Source organism: Salmo salar, chromosome ssa16 (assembly GCF_905237065.1).
Source record: "Salmo salar chromosome ssa16, Ssal_v3.1, whole genome shotgun sequence".
Lineage (NCBI taxonomy): Eukaryota > Metazoa > Chordata > Actinopteri > Salmoniformes > Salmonidae > Salmo > Salmo salar.
Genome location: NC_059457.1, coordinates 22,340,637 through 22,359,949, shown reverse-complemented (window position 1 = coordinate 22,359,949; position 19,313 = coordinate 22,340,637). Strand labels below are relative to the sequence as shown.

The window sequence follows — 19,313 nt, the reverse complement described above, 5'->3', positions numbered from 1 at the left end:
AAATACACAAGTTGAAGCAACTGCATATTTAGCCAAGGAGCACATTCTGATTGGCCAGTGAGGGGTCAAGCCTTCAACTTATTTATTCATCAAAACTCCTACTTTAGCGGTGAACGGCATTTGATTCTTACCCCCTCCTGTCTCCTTGGGGGTTGTGCCAAGTTCAATTCCACATCAGGTGCTTCAAACACAGCTACCCGTCTCTCTGTCTCTCCTACTCTTCAGAGTGAGTGAGAGGAGACGCTGCCTCTGCGTTTAGGATAATGCCCAGCTCAGCAACCCATCACTGCGTGTGTATAATGTGTGAATGCTGGCGGGGGGATTTTCTGCACTCCAACCTTCTGTCATCGTGTGTGTGTGTGTGTGTGTGTGTTAACTAGCAATATCAATCCTGGTTTAACAGGAGATTAACTGTATGAGAAATGGGGATCAATTCTGTTTCAGAACTAGTGTATTTAGGAAATCATCTATAATCCAGATGTCTGGAAAACATGGATGATTTTTCACTTCATGTTTTGGACTTCACTAATCAAATGAATGTATTTCCCCTCTGAACACTGGCATCCTGACATAAGGCAGGTCTTTAATGATTAATGGCCTGATCTGGATCATTTGGAGTTTCTTTTCCTGCCCATTATGCCCTGCTGAGTCACACACACACACACACACACACTACGGGAGAGTGGCTGTGTGAGGGGGCTGACGGTTAGACGGACAGGGTAATTACCCAGATGCCTGTGCAGTGGGGGGCTGACAGTCTGAAAACAGCCGTCTTTGAATTAGAGCACCCGCTGATTAGCCCTACAGTAGCCTCACTACTGTAGCCTCACTACTGTAGGGCTAATCAGCGGGGCTCTAATTTAAAGATGGCTGTTTTCAGACTGTCAGCCCCCTCACACAGCCACTCTCCTGGTGTGTGTGTGTGTGTAGTGTGCAGTGTGACGTGCGTGCATTGGTTGCAGCTCTTGTCATCCCAGTAGAAAATAGAGGACATTGATCCCCTTCATCCCCAGTGATAAGTGACTGCTATTAGTCTCAGAATGTGTGGCGAGCGCTGTAAAATGGCTGTCATCTTCCATCTCCTACAGTAGTACGACTGATACTCAGTTATTTAACATCGCCTGTTACTCACTAAACACCACTCGCCTCTCCACTCAGATACACCATTTGTCATGTCAGAATGTTAAAAATTCTTAATTGGCTCAAATTAAAGTGGGTGTATAAGAGATATGTGGTAAGATAGGGAATGAATACAAAAGGGAGGGAGGGATAAATATATAAAGAGAGCGAGGGAGGGAGTGTCAGTGTTGATATGTTAGTGTTTATCATACGTTTGACCCATATATAGCATTGTACTGCAATGTGTTGTGCTGCAGAGCTTTGCTTACTGTGTGTGTGTGTGTGTGTGTGTGTGTTCTGTTTAGATCAGCTTGCTGTATCCAATCTCTTAAACGCCTCTCTGTTGTCTCTTCTCATGAGGGAGAGGAGTGGAGCGAGGGATCAGTGAGTCAGACTTAGTCACTGGGTCTGGGAGGGGCGAGGAGGAGAGAAAGAGGATGAGGGAACGTGTGAGAGAAACGGGAGGAGTGAAAGAGACAGAGCAAAGGAGAGCGCGGGTGGCAGAGGGAGGGAGCGAGGGATACAGACACGGACTTGTCTTTGTGCTGTTGTCTGAAACACCTCCCAGCTGATCCAAAGCAGAGAATAGAGCACAGCATTGTATTTCTGTCACATAGCTACTCTGTCAAAGAACTGTGGCAGTACAGGCTGCAAACAATGAATGCTGGCTGATTGTGCTTTTGCTCTCTGTATTTCACTACATGGGAACGCCGGAATGTCCTGATTGAGTAGGTGGTGTATTTGTTGCTGTACCCACCGATCATTTTCTTCTCTCCCCTTTCCTCCCCTTTTTGATACATATAACTTCTCCCCCTATCTCTTGCTTTCACTCTAGCACCTCCACATGACGGTCCAGGCCTTGCAGGATGAATTGAGGATCCAGAGAGACCTGAACCAGCTGCTCCAGCAGGACCCTGCCAGCCAGGGTCGCGAACTGGCCCTGAACTCTGAACCCACGGAGGAGAACTACCGGCGGCTTCATGGGGACCACGAGCGTCAGGCCAAGGAGCTGTTCCTGCTCAGAAAGACCCTGGAGGAGATGGAGCTGAGGATAGACACCCAGAAACAGACCCTGGGCGCCAGGGACGAGTCCATCAAGAAACTGCTGGAGATGCTGCAGAGCAAAGGTGGGTTACTGGGGGGGGGGACACACAGCGACCCATATTAGTCATTTTCCAGTGTTAACGCATCTTCTAAATGACCATGTTATTGTATTCCAGGGCCGTCGGCTAAGGCCTCAGAGGAAGACCAGGAGAGAACCAGGAGACTGGCTGATGCTGAAATGCACAGACACCATCTAGAGTCCCTACTGGACCAGAGAGACAGGGAGACGACTGCTCTACGAGAGGTGAGGGACACTGGGAGAGATGAGGAGGAGAGAGGGGAGAGGGGAGACGGAGGAAGGTAACACACAGAGGGGCTTTAGTTGGGTCACAATACAAACCATTTGGGATTGAGTGTTGTCTAGTAGACTGTGTGTGAGGTGTGACAACCTTGTTCTCTTTAGGAGCTGCATCGTCGATACGAGGGAACCCCAGAGTCCACCAAAACCAAGGCTCTACAGACAGTCATCGACATGAAGGTACCCGTCTCTGTGTGTGTCTGTGGCTGTGTCTGTAAGTGTGTTTATGTCTGTGGCATAACCCCTTATCTCTCTGGTGTGTGTCAGGATGCTAAGATCAACTCTCTGGAGCGAGGTCTGAGGGACATGGAGGAGGAGGTGATGATGCTCAAGTCCAACGGCCTGCTGAGCTGTGAGGAGAGACAGGAGGATATGAAACAGATGGAGGTCTACCGAAGCCACACCAAGTTCATGAAGAACAAGGTTAGATGGTCACTTCCCCTCAGTTCCCATTGGTCTGAATTCAGTTGCCGTTGGTTCTGATAGGTCAGAATTCAGTTCCTTCCAATCAGCTCAATATCAATCTGTTCTATAGTTGTACGTGTTCTCATTACGTTCTCTTCATAGCCATGCACTCCTTCCTCTGCTCATCACCCACTACTTCTCTACCATTCCTCTTCTCCCCTCTCCTGCTCTTGTTTTCCCTCTTCCTCCACCTCTCCCCCATCTCTCTCTCTCTCTCTCTCTCTCTCTCAGATGGACCAAGTAAAGCAGGACATGTCCAGGAAGGACACAGAGCTGCTCGGTTTACAGACCAAGCTGGAGACTCTGACCAACCAGTTCTCTGACAGCAAACAGCACATCGAGGTCCTCAAGGAGTCGCTGACCGCTAAAGAACAACGAGCTGCCATCCTACAGACAGAGGTACACACACACACACACACACACACACAGAGAGCCAGTATGCTGAGCGGTTCCTCTCTGCTGGCCAGGTGGATGCGTTGCGTCTGCGGCTGGAGGAGAAGGAGACCACGCTGAACAAGAAGAGTAAACAGATCCAGGAGATGTCTGAGGAGAAGGGCACGCTCAACGGAGAGATCCACGACCTCAAGGACATGCTGGAGGTCAAGGAGCGCAAGGTCAACGTCCTGCAGAAGAAGGTGGAGCTTGACTATATATCACGCTGTATAATGCAATAGGATACAAAGTCATACTACGTCCTGTTTAGTAAGCGTTTTGTGTATGTTTTTCGTCTAGCTCACCTAATTGTGTGTGTGTGTGTGTCCAGATTGAGAACCTGCAGGAACAGCTGAGAGACAAGGAGAAGCAGATGAGCAGCCTGAAGGAGAGAGTCAAGTCTCTGCAGACAGACACCTCTAACACAGACACAGCTCTTAACACACTGGAGGAGTCCCTCGCTGAGAAGGTACACACACACACTAGAATCCTACACGGGTCAGTTTTGTGGAGCCGCGCCTGCCACATCAATTCAGATACCCACCTGACATCAGGACAGGTTGTTCTCCCCAAACCGACCCACGCGCTTAGAATTGTTCCCGAGAGCCGGTCCATTACCCGCCAAATTGCATCAATTTATTTCATTGTTTTTATGACTCCAGACAGTAGGCTATTCCTTTTCCTTGCTAGAATGAATTTGTCTGCATGTCTATTCAACAGTTGGATAAAGGAAACCATGTGGCACATTGATAACTCAAATAGCTTTGAATAAGAGCCTTCTTACCTAAGGAAAGCTATAGGCTTAGCCTACATAACAAAACATGACCTTTGCATTCAATATTGTTTTGATTTTCAATTATTTTAAAATAATTGCCCAAATTTAATATAGCCTACATAAATTCTTAAACCTTTTCCAGCCACACCGGTCAAACGCAAATTATATGGGCAGTGTATGGTGAATGAAAGTCTGAATTGCGAAAGCCTCTGCACATAGACAAATTAAAATGTTTCAGCCCCAATAACGGACAGTTCCCTGCTCCACACTCTCACTGTGGCTGGGTCTGGCACCGCTCACACAATGGGATTTACACCAATAAAACAGCTCCACACTCTCACTGTGGCTGGGTCTGGCACCGCTCACACAATGGGATTTACACCAATAAAACAGCTCCACACTCTCACTGTGGCTGGGTCTGGCACCGCTCACACAATGGGATTTACACCAATAAAACAGCTCCACACTCTCACTGTGGCTGGGTCTGGCACCGCTCACACAATGGGATTTACACCAATAAAACAACCTGCTGGGTTTGTACAAATTGTATAAGAATGATTTAAAACATTTCCGACCCGCAATATAATTGTTCTGAACTGCAAGCCAACTCACGAGTTCCAAGAATGTTTTCATTCCACCCGCCAGAAGATTTGTTGTTGTTGTGGGTCACCTGTGGGGAACTGTCGGTACCCGATGCAGTGCTCGAACACACACAGACACACACTGTCCAACTCCGGCAGAGACTCATGAGCAGTGCTGTTTCTGTCCGGGGTGTTTGTACTCTCATATGGGCTCTGAAATGACACACGTCTGTAGGAGCGTATCATCGAGCGTCTGAAGGAGCAGAGAGACAGAGACGACAGGGAGAAGACTGAGGAGATCGACAGCAACAAGAAAGAACTGAAGGATCTGAAGGAGAAAGTCAGTCTGCTGCAGGGAGATCTGTCTGACAGAGAGGTACACACACACACCCAAAATGTAGTGACACTGTTGACACATTTGAAGTTTTTTGGGATTTTTTTTTTTCAAAACACTATATCAACAAATGTTTCACATTTGTTTTTGTTTTTTTCCTAAAAAATTATTGCTTATGAGTACCTTCGTGTGTGTAAAATATTACAGATTTTTTTATTAAAAGATTAAGAGTAATTTTTTGTTGTTGGGAAAAACACTATATATCCATTGTTTAGCTGGAACAGAATGTTCATATCCTGTATATTTGACTGATACGTGGTTGTCTCACCTAGCTATCTTAAGATGCATGCACTAAATGTCTAATGTCAAATGTAAATGTTTTACATAGAGGTCATATTACTGTATAGAATTATTCTTTTTTTAAATTTAAATATTGATGTCACAAATGTATGTATGTATGTATGTATGTATGTATGTATATATATACACACACACATACACATATATATATATATATATATAAAAAATGTGATGTAGTTATTTGTTACATTTTACTATGTAAAACCCAGCAGTACTCCTTATTTCCTGAGAGTGAGTCATTTACACTGAGTGTACAAAACATTTCCATGACATAGACTGACCAGGTGACTCCAGGTGAAAGCTATGATCCCTTATTGATGTCACTTGTTAAATCCACTTCAATCAGTGTAGATGAAGAGAAGACAGGTTAAAGAAGGATTTTTAAGCCTTGAGACAATTGAGACATGGGTTATGTGTGTTATTCAGAGGGTGAATGAACAAGACAAAAGATTGAGGTGCCTTTTGAACAGGTATGGTAGTAGGTGCCAGGCGCACCTGTTTTAGTGTGTCAAGAACTGCAACGCTGTGGGGTTTTTCACGCTCAACAGTTTCCCGTGTGTATCAAGAATGGCCCACCACACCCAGCCAACAAGACACAACTGTGGAAAGCATTGGAGTCAACATCAATGTGGAAAGCTTTCGACACCTTGTAGAGTCCATGCCCCGACAAACTGAGGGCAAAAGGCAGGGGTGCAACGCAATATTAGGAAGGTGTTCTTAATGTTTTGTACACTCAGTGTATGTAGCATTTAGCAAAAAAACATGATTATTTGTCTCTGAAATGAAACCATCAAGTGATAGACATGTATTTGTTTAAAACCTGTCATTGAACAACCCCATGCCATGATTAGATAGTGAAAAAACACACATCCCTTTCATAGATTCTTTAAACAATAAAAGCTAATTCACCAACATTTCTGAAAATGGAAAGATAGCATTTTGGAATGAAACTCTTTAATTTATTAACTCCCTCTCTCTAGAACAATCTGTTGGACCTAAAGGAGCATGCATCATCCCTGGCCTCCTCGGGGCTGAAGAAGGACTCCAAGCTAAAGAGTATGGAGATCTCTCTGGACCATAAGAAGGAGGAGTGTCTCAAACTGGAGAACCATCTTAAGAGGGTGAGATGTTGCCTCTAGACAATGATCTAAGGCCACTTTTACTTACTTGTCTGATCATAGAAAAAAAGATGTGTCTGACTGTGTGTTTTCAGGCCCAGAATGCGACGTTGGAGGCCAAGGCGAACACGGAGCTGTCGGAACGCATCACCTCTCTGGAGCAGGAAGTGACCCGACACAGAGAGGATTCTGGCAAGGCTCAGGCGGAGGTGGACCGGCTGCTGGAGATCCTGAGAGAGATGGAGAATGAGAAGAACGACAAGGACCGCAAGATCAACGAGCTGGAGAAGTATGTGCATCTTTCTCTGACTCTACTTGTTTGTGACTAACTCAGTCTCTGTAAACAGCAGTTTATCTATATACATGTGTACCTGGTCTAATGTAGGTGTTTTCCTCTGAAATACCACATGGTCCTCCTCTTCTCCTTCCTTTCATCTCGTCTTCCTGCTCTCTGAATCTGTGTCTCTCTGTCTCTTGCCTTCTTGTCTTTATGCTGGAACTCTCTTGTCTCCTCTCCAGTCAGTCCTCCAGGTTAGTAACATGTTCTCTGCTCTGTCTACTGGCTGGACTTCCTACCTTTCCCCCACCACCCCCACTCTCTTTTAATCTCAATTGCTTTTGCTCTCCCTGCCCTCTCACTTTCACCACTCTCTTCACTTTATCCCACTTCACCCCCCCCTCTAACACCCTCTCCCTCTGTGATGCTTTAGTGTTATGAGTGTAACCTTATGGGAATGTCTGTAACCCAGTCCTCTTGTGTCCCATGGTACCTTGCAGGCAGACCAAGGACCAGAGTAAGAAGGTGGCATCCCTGAAACATAAGGAGCAGGTGGAGAAAAGTAGGAACGCCCGACTGGTGGACGAAGCTAAAAAGAGAGAGGACAACATCTCAGAGAGCTCTCAACAGGTCAAGGTAAGGCACACGTGTGTGTGTGTGTGTGTGTGTGTGTGTGTGTGTGTGTGTGTGTGTGTGTGTGTGTGTGTGTGTGTGTGTGTGTGTGTGTAGGGGAGGGGGGGGGTCTATGGATGTGTGACTAATAACAACACTGATAAAGAAAGCTCTTCTTGTTGCACAAAAGTTTGTTCGACATATAGTACCAGTCAAAAGTTTGGACACCTACTAATTCAAGGGTTTTTATTTATTTTTTTACAATTTTCTACATTGTAGAATAGTAGTGAAGACATCAACACTATGAAATAACACAAATGGAATGATGTAGTAACCAAATAAGTGTTAAAAAAATTAAAATATATTTGAGATTCTTCAAAGTAGCCACCCTTTGCCTTGATGACAACATTGCACACTCTTGGCATTCTCTTAACCAGCTTCATGAGGTAGTCACCTGGAATTCATTTAAATTAACAGGTGTGCCTTGTTAAAAGTAAATTTGTGGAATTTATTTTCTTCTTAATGCATTAGAGCCAATGAGTTGTGTTGTGACAAGGTAGGGGTGGTATACAGAGGATAGCCCTATTTGGTAAATACAGAGTCAGCTCAAATAAGCAAAGGGAAATGACAGTCCATCGTTACTTTAAGACACAAAGGTCAGTCACTCAATCTGGAAAATTTCAAGAATTGTAAAAGTTTCTTCAAGTGCAGTTGCAAGAACATCAAGCGATATGATGAAACTGGATCTCATGAGGACCGCCACAGGAAAGGAAGACGCAGAGTTACCTCTGCTGCATGACCTCTAGGCTGTATAAGGGTTATTTGACCAAGAAGGAGAGTGATGGAGTGCTGCATCAGATGACCTGGCCTTGACAATCACCTGACCTCAACCCAATTGAGATGGTTTGGGATGAGTTGGACCGCAGAGTGAAGGAAAAGCAGCCAACAAGTGCTCAGCATATGTGGGAACTCCTTCAAGACTTTTGGAAAAGCATTCCAGGTGAAGCTGGTTGAGAGAATGCCAAGAGTGTGCAAAGCTGTCATCAAGGCAAAGGGTGGCTACTTTGAAGAATCTCAAATATAAAATATATTTTGATTGAACACTTTTTTTTGGTTACTACTTGATTCCATATGTGTTATTTCATAGTTTTGATGTCTTCACTATTATTCTACAATGTAGAAAATAGTAAAAATAAAAACCCTTGAATGAGTATGGGTGTCCAAACTTTTGACTGGTACTGTAAATATCCTTTATGTAAAATGTCTTTATCTACCTCAGTCTTCTCTCCCCTCCCATCTAGGACTCTCTGCGGTTGAAGACTGAGCGTATCGAGGAGTTAGAGGAGGCTCTGAGGGAGAGTGTTCAGATTACAGCAGAGAGAGAGATGGTGCTGGCACAAGAGGAGGCTGCCAGGAACCACCAGGAGAAACAGGTACACACACACTTAACACAAGTACACACACCTGGAGGAGGTGTTGGAGATGAAGTAAGATGCACACGCGCAACACAAGGGTACACACGCAAAACACGTGCAACACAAATACACACGTATGTACAAAGCTACACACACACAGCTTCTATATCCTTTCTCCTCTCATCCCATCTGCTGGCCATGTTTCACCCTGTCCCTCCTTTTCTCAGTTTTCTTGTCTCTCATTTTCTCCTGTTTTCTCTGTTACTTACTGCCTCTCAGAAGCACTCACACAAACCAATGCATGAGTCCAACCACATCCACTTTAAGTGGTCTAAGGTATGACGTAATGATCCTCCTCTGTTGTATTTCACCCTTTTGGATCAGTAGCTCTTTAGACCATGTTATCATGTACCATTTACCTACTATTCACTTCGAAATTACATGGTGTAAACTAAACCAGAACAATCTGATACTTGTTTCTCGTGACGCCAATCTATGACTTGTTGGTAACCAATGATACCAACATTGCACCCCAGAGAAAGTCAATAGTTATTATTTAGCAATGTTGAGTTGTACTATTAACCATGTGACTTCTAAGTAAATGCCAGTTAAATGAAAGTACTATAGTGAAGTAGTACCTGTATTGCTGTTTAGATCTGTCATTGGAGCCCCTTGTTGTACGTTCAACACCTCAGTGGGGTTGGATCCAGAAACAACCCCTAGCCCTGTTCACCATATTGCTGGTCTATTACCCATCAATCCGTTCAGATTTACACTAGTACCTAGGTGCTATAGGGTGTAAGAGCCAGTGCCAAGGGGATGGGGTGTAAGAGCCAGTGCCAAGGGGATGGGGTGTAAGAGCCAGTGCCAAGGGGATGGGGTGTAAGAGCCAGTGCCAAGGGGATGGGGTGTAAGAGCCAGTGCCAAGGGGATGGGGTGTAAGAGCCAGTGCCAAGGGGATGGGGTGTAAGAGCCAGTGCCAAGGGGATGGGGTGTAAGAGCCAGTGCCAAGGGGATGGGGTGTAAGAGCCAGTGCCAAGGGGATGGGGTGTAAGAGCCAGTGCCAAGGGGATGGGGTGTAAGAGCCAGTGCCAAGGGGATGGGGTGTAAGAGCCAGTGCCAAGGGGATGGGGTGTAAGAGCCAGTGCCAAGGGGATGGGGTGTAAGAGCCAGTGCCAAGGGGATGGGGTGTAAGAGCCAGTGCCAAGGGGATGGGGTGTAAGAGCCAGTGCCAAGGGGATGGGGTGTAAGAGCCAGTGCCAAGGGGATGGGGTGTAAGAGCCAGTGCCAAGGGGATGGGGTGTAAGAGCCAGTGCCAAGGGGATGGGGTGTAAGAGCCAGTGCCAAGGGGATGGGGTGTAAGAGCCAGTGCCAAGGGGATGGGGTGTAAGAGCCAGTGCCAAGGGGATGGGGTGTAAGTTAGGAATCATCAACTAGAGCAGCCGCGAGACCATTTTGTTTTTTGCGCGGATGTTCGGGGGGCCGGAATCTATTTACAAATAATTTGTAGACTGCAAACTTACCACAAGAAGCCCAAACCGATGTAATCATTTCAGTCCTTGCTTATATTTGTATATGATCATGTGTGTCTCTCTATTTTGCGTGGGAATACTTGGGAACAGATTTACACAATTATATAACTTGGAGCTGATTTCCTGACTTTTTTCCAGGCTTTTATGTCCAACAATGAACATTAGAAAACTTAGGGGTGGCAAATATTTGGCCTGCAGTCTGCCAGATGGGGGAACCCTTGTGTAAGGGCTAGTGCCAAGGGGATAGGGTGTAGGGGCTAGGGGTTCTTTCTTTTGTGCCTTTGCTTGACAGCTTGAGGGTACTTGAGGAAGGTTATTTCTTTGAATGATAAACATATCTCATACATTTTCACTCTGCTTGTCTTTGTATTGTCTTATTTTTATTATGTGTGCAGATTGAGGAGCTGCTGGGGGCCATGGAGAAGGTGAAACAGGAGCTGGAGTCTATGAGGGCCAAGCTGTCATCTACCCAACAGTCCCTGTGTGAGAAGGAGACTCACCTGACCACTTTGAGGGCCGAACGCAGGAAACACCTGGAGGAGGTGCTGGAAATGAAGTAAGACACGCACGAAGACACACGCATCATACACACACAGTATATACACCCATTCCCTCCACTTTCACACTTTGCAACATGTCTGCTGACTTGGTAGTCAGGTAATGCTGTAATACAGTCAGGTAATAGAATATCCTGTAAATGACTCATTCTAAAATGCCACCCTGTAATACCTCCTTGGTGCAGACAGGAGGCGCTGCTGGCAGCCATCAGTGAGAAGGACGCCAACATTGCCCTGCTGGAGCTGTCCTCGTCCAAGAAGAAGAAGACGCAGGACGAGGTGGCTCTGCTAAAGAGAGAGAAGGACCGTCTGGTACAACAGCTCAAACAGCAGGTAGGGAACAATCCCTCGTCATGTTACCTATGTCCAGCCACATAGGCCTCTGTAAAGTCACTTCCTCTACTCATCTCCTTCACCTGAAATGGGGGGAGACTAAACAGACCTGAGATGGTTTGTAGGTATAGCTTTTAACTTTGCAGCAAGTGTCAAAATCAAACAGTAGGCAGCCATAAACTTCTCTTGGCACAGCTGTCTGCTCAATGCACCATGATTAGGGTGGCAGGTAGCGTGGCGGTTAAGAGCGTTGGGCCAGTAACCGAAAGGTCGCTGGTTCAAATCCACAAGAAGACTAGGTGAGAAATCTGTCTGTGCCCTTGAGCAAAGCATTTAACCATAATTGCATCTGTAAGTCGCTTTGGATAAGAGCATCTGCTAAATGACTAAAATGTAATGTAAATGAGTATGCTGGTCAAAAAATCCCTTTAGTCTCCCCCTGAAATCTTGTCCACATTCTCTCTATCGCTCTCGTTCAGACTCAGAACCGTATGAAGCTAATGGCAGACAACTATGAGGACGACCACTTGAAGACCGCCCCCGACCAGACCAATCACAAACCTTCTCCAGATCAGGTGGGTACCCAGTCAACCAAACAGAATCATATTTTTTGAACACACGTGTAGCTTAACCAGAATAGACCTTCCTTCTCCAGTACATAAAGTTATCACGGCCGGACAGCTCATTAGGCAGGATTACACCTGCATTACTTGCTGTTTGGGGTTTTAGCCTGGGTTTCTGTACAGCACTTTGTGACATCAGCTGATGACAGAAGGGCTTTATAAATACATTTGATTGAAATTGGATTAGGCAGCCACCTATGGCGGCAGATTGATGAGGGCGGCATCTTCTGAACTAAACTGACCTAGACACACCTCCAACAACAAATAAAACCTCACATAATTCTGCCCCAAAACAATGACAATTTCTCCCAACCAGTGGCATATGGGATTTTTTAGGTGAGCGCTGATGACGCCCTGTGATAAACCGTGACCACTTTGTCAAAGGGGCGCAAAATATTTAGTTTGTCCATTCCCAGCGTGCCTCTCCAGGGTGCTGTTGGAGAGATGCATTGCTGCGGTGCTCCACCAACGTTCCGTCAAAATAATAATCTAACATAAATCATGTAGCAGATATAGGGTAGGGTTTCCCAAACTCGGTCCTGCGCCCCCCCGGGTGAACGTTTTGTTTTTACCCCCCTAGCACTACACAGCTGATTAAAATAATCAAAGCTTGATGATGAGTTGGTTATTTGAATCAGCTGTGTAGTGCTAGGACAAACACCAAAACGTTCACCCAGGGGGGGCCCCAGGACCAAGTTTGGGAAACTCTGATATAGGATATGGTAGAAAGAGTATGTGGCCTTTTCTGTAGCCTGCAGGCTGGAGATAAAATATATGACAATGCAATGAGATGGACACTTTTTACATCATGCAGGTTTCTCTGGTCAAATTGCCTAACCTAAATAATGCTAAATCAAATAAAATATGTGCTGTCATGTTAACAAACAACATATCCTAAAAACAGGCCAGGTCAAACAAAGTAAAATGGACAAAATGGAATGGACAATCACACTGTTGTCCTGGAGTTTCACCCCTTTGTCATGATCAGAATTTTTAAGTTTGTATCTGTCCATTTTTGACAAGCTGATCATTGAGAAAAATTAAATACTTCTGCTTTTCCCGCTGTGTAAACACATTGCAAATAGGCTCACGATAACTCCTGATAAAGTTGAGTAGCTGATATACAGAACTTAAATAGCCAAATTGATTATTTACAGGAATCAGGACTAATAAATCCAATACAACAGTCTGTTTTACAAATGGTGGTCCTACCACATGAATGGGCATTGATAACATGCAGACATGGTAGGCTACACCTCAGTAAGCACGGACTGATGCAGATGCCTTTTGGACATCTTTTTTGGTGCAATCCGGACCGTCCTTGATTTCAATGTCCACAGACATTGATTTTTGGTCAGTTTTCTGTCTCGCACTCCTATTTTTCTGTCACACTCTCTCTCACTCACTCACTCACACACACACACACACACACACACACACACACACACACACACACACACACACACACACACACACACACACACACACACACACACTAACCAAGTGTTCTTTTCTAATGCTGCAATTGGCTAAACCATCTGTCCAATAGGATGATGAGGAGGGTATTTGGGCATAGCCAACCCTGCGCCCCCCTCCCCTCTCTCTCTCAGCCATTTTGTTCAGAAGGGTGAGAGCACAAATTAATGTCCGAGTCACCTGTCCATTTTTCACCACCTTCCTGGCATGTATGCCCGTCTCTCATTCCATCGTCAGTGTGTCCCGTTTTGCTCCTCCATTTTGTTTTGTCGTCTGTTTCTCCTCTCACCATTTTATGTTGGTGCAGTGAGTTGGTCCGTGCAGTGTTTGGTACATGTCATCTGTTCTCATATTTGTATTTTCTGCGGGAATGATATCTCTGTTACTGTGTTACCTTGGATGGTGTTTCAGTGTTTGTCTGCCCACCATGTACTGTAGCTTGGACACTGTTTGTGAACAACTGAGTCGGCCAAATAGGCAGACACACACACACACACACACACGACACACTTCTGTCCCACATACCAGACTCCACAATCTTATCTCCTTGTGATCTAATGCATGTGAGATGCAGCCTTATTCCTCCTCCTTCTGCATGCTCCATGATTCTGGTTTAGCATGGTTTCGTCTCTGAAAACACACAGGGACCTAATGTCACTTTTCTTATCTCTCTTCTTATCTCTCTCTTATCCAACTGGCTCTTCCATTTCTTTCTCCCTTTCCTCTCCCCCCTCCAGATGATCCCCCCTCTCCTGTCCCTGAGTGAGAATCGCAATAAGCTTAAGCTCTACATTGCCCACCTGACTGACCTCTGCCACGACCGAGACCCCAGCATCCTCAGCGTCCTGACCCCACCCCCCCACTATCACCACGCCAACCCACCAGCCTGGGAGGAGGAGCTACACAAGATGACTTTGGAGCAGGTAACAGAGGAGTCCCTCCCTCTGGTGTTTTCTCTCTCTCTTGTACCCCGTCTCTTTCTCACCCTCCATCTTTCTTTCTGTGCTCTGTCATATCTTACTCTTAACAGGAATGAGTGAAGTTTTTATCGCCTCAAGGGAGATGGAGGGGGAGGAGAAGTATGCTAACTCATTATTTCTCCCTCTGTCCCTTTCTCTCCCCCCTCCCTTCCTCCTTAGTTGGAACTGGAGTTGGAGTTGTGTGAGAAGGAGAGTGGGGAGCTGCAGGAGTATGCCAACTCAGTGCTGCAGCAGATCGCTGACTACTGCCCTGACATCCTGGAGCAGGTGGTCAACGCGCTGGAGGAGTCCTGCTGAACTCTCACCTTTACAGACCACCCCTGATGACCCCAGGACCATGCATGAGCTTCAGACAACCTTCCTCCCATCTATCCAGACATGATCTTGGCGGAGGGAGGACTGAGCGATCATACTACACCCCCACATGCTCAATTCTCATTCCTGGGGAGATTCACCAGCCTGAGGAGATGATGATGATGATGATTAACTGATGAAGAACAGTCACACAGTGGGCTAATGGTGGAAGGATGGAGATGCATGCCAGTCATGGGTTGTGTTCAGTAGTGCACATCGCACAAAAACGTTTTGAAAGAGAAAACAAAGTTAAGGTAGCACCTCCCTGTTTCATTTCTTTCAGTTTTCTCTGTTTTCGTCCCTACTGACACAACCGTTGTTTTCTCTTTGTATCTAAACCAGTGTTTTTTCTGAATGGTGGGGAGTCGTGGCATGGAAATGTTTAGAAACCAGTGACCATTTAAACAAAAACATTTAGCATATATTACGTGTTATTTCCTATTAAGAATCTCCTATGTGAGTTTCTGGACAACAAAACTTTTCCCATTTTCCCTCCACCACCCAATTAGATCCTTAGAGAGAGAGAAACACTAGCTGGGTTTTAGGGCTTGTGGGGCTTTATCTCTGGCTGACTTACTGCATGTTCTGTGAACGGATCTTAAGACCTAAGCGGGAGGAATCCTAACTCAATAACCTAACTTGAACTTCCACACACATCTCCCATTGACATCAGTGTCTGATTTACATCAAGTAAGGATTTGGACCAGAGGGAAAACGGGGGGAGAGAAACAGAGAGGAGAGGGGGGGTAGTGGTTGGTTTTAGATGGTTTTTGCACACAGCACCCTCTTCAATATGAGGTATGCAACGTTAGTTTATTTTCAGAGAGTCATAGCCACGTACACTTCTAGTAGTGGACCACAGGAGGTTGGTGGCACCTTAATGGGGGAGGACAGGCTCGTGGTAATGGCTGTAGGGGAATGGTATCAAACACATCAAACACATGGTTTCCATGGTTTCCATGTGTTTGAATCCATTCCATTTACTCCGTTCCAGGCCTTATTATGAGCCGTCCTCCCCTCAGCACCCTCCACTGTAGTGCACTATATGGAATAGGGTGACACTTGGGACGGTACGATTGAGTGTGCAAAGGGATCAGTACTGGACCTACATGAAGGACCTTTTTATTCCTCAGTTCTATTGGTGCTACAGCTTGACATGAAGAGATTACCAGTCATAGGATCTCATCCAAGGTTTCTATAGATATGACTTTATAAAACATTATCATTGTTTAATTTTTGATTGAATTATGTTCCCTGAGATTGACGTTGCCCATTTTGTGCATTTTTCCAAAGCTTCAGAGCGTACGGTTCTTGTAATGAAATGATAGTGAATCCTAGTTAAAAGGATATGAAAGTCCTTTCCCGGTGGGTTAGAACTTTATTTTTAAACCAATTTGTAAATGACTCATTAAATACGTAGTGACACGGGTTGAATATTTTCCCGGTGTTTTAGAAATGTTCCATCCCGAAAATAAATCACTTTTCTCCTGGGTAACCTGGTGTTTCCCACCAAAACCGGAAGTTTCATTCAAAAGAATTACAAACGCATATATGTTTGGATTTGATTAGAGCTTTGATCAGCATGAACATTCTAACCTGAATCTACCTGAGCCTGATGAGCCATATATTTTTCTAACATTTATGAGCCCTACATTAACAACATTAAATGAGCCCAAGCCCAAATGATTATGCCATTATCCAAAACATGTATGATAAAGGCTACTGCACATTATGTGTGACAGAAAAACATAGAAGCTCCTAGATGTTGCCAGCTATAGCCTATGCTCTCTTGGGTAAATACATTAAAGTAGCTCTACTAGGTTATTCTTTTTGAGGGTGAACTGTATTGTATTATATGGACTGGAATTAGGCACATTGTTGAAACCATGATGAAGCAGAAGAGAACATGCAATTCTGGTGCAGCACATGCGGCCTACAAAGTTAAAAGTATTGGCTAGCGAATTTGATTTTAATTTTGAAATATAATTGGGCCTATTTGTATAATTAGCAGGCTGACACATATTTCTATACCTACCTTTATATACCCAGGATGTTATCCTCTTTCTCTCATTCCTGCCGCGATTTTCAACAATTCAATGAAATACGTTTCGTTGTCCTTATCTTCATCATTCTAATGACATCCTTGAATAATATAGGACTAGAATTAGATGCAACAGGCTTTCACTTCACAAAAATTGAATGGTTATGGGTCTGAATGAATAACTGCTATAGCCTACCGCCATCGCGAGTTCGCTCATCTTTCAAATTACCCATGAGTTCTATTGGCTTCTGTGTATAACATTCAGCTAAAAAGAGCTTGCATCCCTCTTCGAATAGTCTATTGGTATAAAAAATGCTAAAAAAAAAATGATGTCCAGCAAGCTATTCTGGTCTAGCTTTTCCTGCATGGGACTCCAAGAGCTAAGGAGCGTTTTTTAAGGAGAGAGGCCAGCGAAGCACAGGCGCTTGCATATTGCATAAGAGACAGAGGCTATAAGTTAGAAGCTTATTATGCATAACCCATCATTAATTAGCTAAATATAAGGATAATACTGCATTGAACGTATTACCTGCAGAAGGTAGGCTAGAACATCTCTATATATAGGGATATATATCAATCTAGAACAGGATTATCTATTTTGGATGGAGTTGATGAACAGCGACAGAGAAATAACAAGACCCCCGAAAGCCAAAAGGAGATGGGTAAATTAGACACACATTAGGTCTTTATATTACTGTAGCATAGGCTATGCTGCAGCAAATGTAGTCCCCGCCTGTCACAAGAACAAAAAGTTGAGATGATAGGTCTACATGCATTATGAACTGTGCTCCATACTGAGATGGGCTGTCTGTCCCCACCCTGAGCATTGATTCATGCAGAGGCTGTAGAGAAGCCAGATTTAGACATTGCATATAATATAACAGTTCCATTTCACACCATGCTGTTCATATAAATAATTTATTATAATTTACCGGTTTCTCGCAGTTATTTATCCCAGGGAAAAGCGAGTGATTTTGAGAGGTAAATCCCGGTAACCGGGTTCCCGCCGTTCAACCCTAGTAGTGACTACATAAATGTAACCCAGTGGAAGATGTTGTGAATTCTGTAAAAAACAAAGTGAGAAGCTAAAAGCAGTGCAGTTAGTTGTCTATTGTGTGTGTGTGTGTGTGTCTCAATTTGTCTGAAGACAAAAGATATGACCGTACTGCCATAAATTGCGGAAAGTCATGTTCTATAAATATATATACATATAAAGTATGATGTTGACCATATGGATATATATGCATTGAATGTTTGCACAGAATTATGAGGAGCAAGGCTCTCTGAACAAAATGGCGGACCGTTCTAGTGTCTTCAGCTAAAACTGGAGAAATATTTGTAAAAAAAAAATAATACACTTTTATAAATGTCAAATTACATGTAAACTTCAAACGTTTTCAAACTGTGACTGTGTAGAGGGAGAGTACTTTTTTATTTTCTTTCATTTATATTTCTTGAATTTTTTATGTATACTTTTTCCACATGATGTAAACGTATTACCCTGAGGTTCCAGTGTTTAGTTATTTCATATATCCGAGATGTTTGTGGGAATGACGCCCCCTAGACTGTGTTCCTCTGTTCTCCACTTGTCTCACAGTAGTCTGACCGTTTAGGACAGAACGGTTTCCAACCATGGTTCTCCTGGTGCTTATTCAGTGGCCTGATTTACAGAGAGCACGCTGCCAGTCTCTGGCATTTAGAACTGCTCTGTACAGTACATTTCCATTTCAATCTGTCCATGGTTGAACAATGATAAGCTACAAATCAGCTTGGTCTCCAGGACCAGAGTTGGAGACTAGGCTACTGTTTAGGTTCTCCTATCCTGCCCCTTATCCATAGGCCAGAGAGTACTTTAGAATCACATCCTGGCTATCTCCCTTTCCAGAAGTTATTACTGACCTGACAAAATCGTAGAGGTAAAAGCAAAGGGTTTCACTGGTCAGCTTTCACCTATCCAGGTCATGAGAACAGTTTTATTTCAGGAAGGAGGAAAAAAATGTGTCTTTCAGAAAAGTTGCAACAGGGCCCTAGCCTGTGTATCCCTGCCCTTGCCTTAATGTCTGTGGACTCACCAGTCTGTGATAACTTTGTTTTAAACTCTTCATTCAGGAACACAGTGCTGTTAAAGGGGCTACTTCTAAAGTCATGGTTCTCATTTTATTTTTTTACTTTCTTTTGCATTTGTAAAGGAAATGTACTGCCTTCCGTCTGTGTTAATGATGAAAAAAGTTATCTATGTAAAATGAAAGCAAAACAGACACGTTTGAGTATTTGCATTTTGTATGTAAATAAACATATCCTATCAGTCTTTCACTCTCTTTGGGGATTTTTGTTTACAGGACTACCATTGTGCATATTTATAAGCATAATTAAGTGTAACATAAAACAAAATGATTTGTCACACACCGGATAAAAGGCACAGTGATGCTGAAACATTTTTTTTTACCCAATAAATTACTGGGAGGTTATACATATGAAGTGTGCGACTCTTTGTAACACACCGGAGAGGTGCAGTGAAATGTGTTGT

At 44.2% G+C, this 19,313-nt stretch overlaps 1 protein-coding gene across 4 annotated transcripts in view; it reads left to right on the top strand.

The window, feature by feature from the left end:
• Positions 1-19,094, top strand: part of LOC106573366 (ELKS/Rab6-interacting/CAST family member 1) — a 31,875-nt gene extending 12,781 nt beyond the window's left edge. For 2 of the 4 annotated variants that reach the window (XM_045697053.1, XM_045697052.1), the window contains exons 4-21: positions 1,955-2,246; positions 2,340-2,467; positions 2,627-2,701; positions 2,789-2,944; positions 3,218-3,385; positions 3,454-3,621; positions 3,750-3,887; positions 5,010-5,150; positions 6,449-6,589; positions 6,682-6,875; positions 7,106-7,117; positions 7,364-7,499; positions 8,777-8,908; positions 10,818-10,978; positions 11,165-11,312; positions 11,792-11,887; positions 14,149-14,334; positions 14,551-19,094. In XM_045697053.1, the coding sequence (XP_045553009.1) occupies positions 1,955-2,246; positions 2,340-2,467; positions 2,627-2,701; positions 2,789-2,944; positions 3,218-3,385; positions 3,454-3,621; positions 3,750-3,887; positions 5,010-5,150; positions 6,449-6,589; positions 6,682-6,875; positions 7,106-7,117; positions 7,364-7,499; positions 8,777-8,908; positions 10,818-10,978; positions 11,165-11,312; positions 11,792-11,887; positions 14,149-14,334; positions 14,551-14,688 (2,610 nt within the window). In that variant the 3' untranslated portion in view covers positions 14,689-19,094. Of the gene's footprint in view, positions 1-1,954; positions 2,247-2,339; positions 2,468-2,626; positions 2,702-2,788; positions 2,945-3,217; positions 3,386-3,453; positions 3,622-3,749; positions 3,888-5,009; positions 5,151-6,448; positions 6,590-6,681; positions 6,876-7,105; positions 7,118-7,363; positions 7,500-8,776; positions 8,909-10,817; positions 10,979-11,164; positions 11,313-11,791; positions 11,888-13,484; positions 13,563-14,148; positions 14,335-14,550 lie in introns of those variants that run through there. The other 2 variants (XR_006759694.1, XM_045697055.1) reach the window with 2 other exon arrangements.
• The last annotated feature ends 219 nt before the right edge of the window (positions 19,095-19,313 follow it).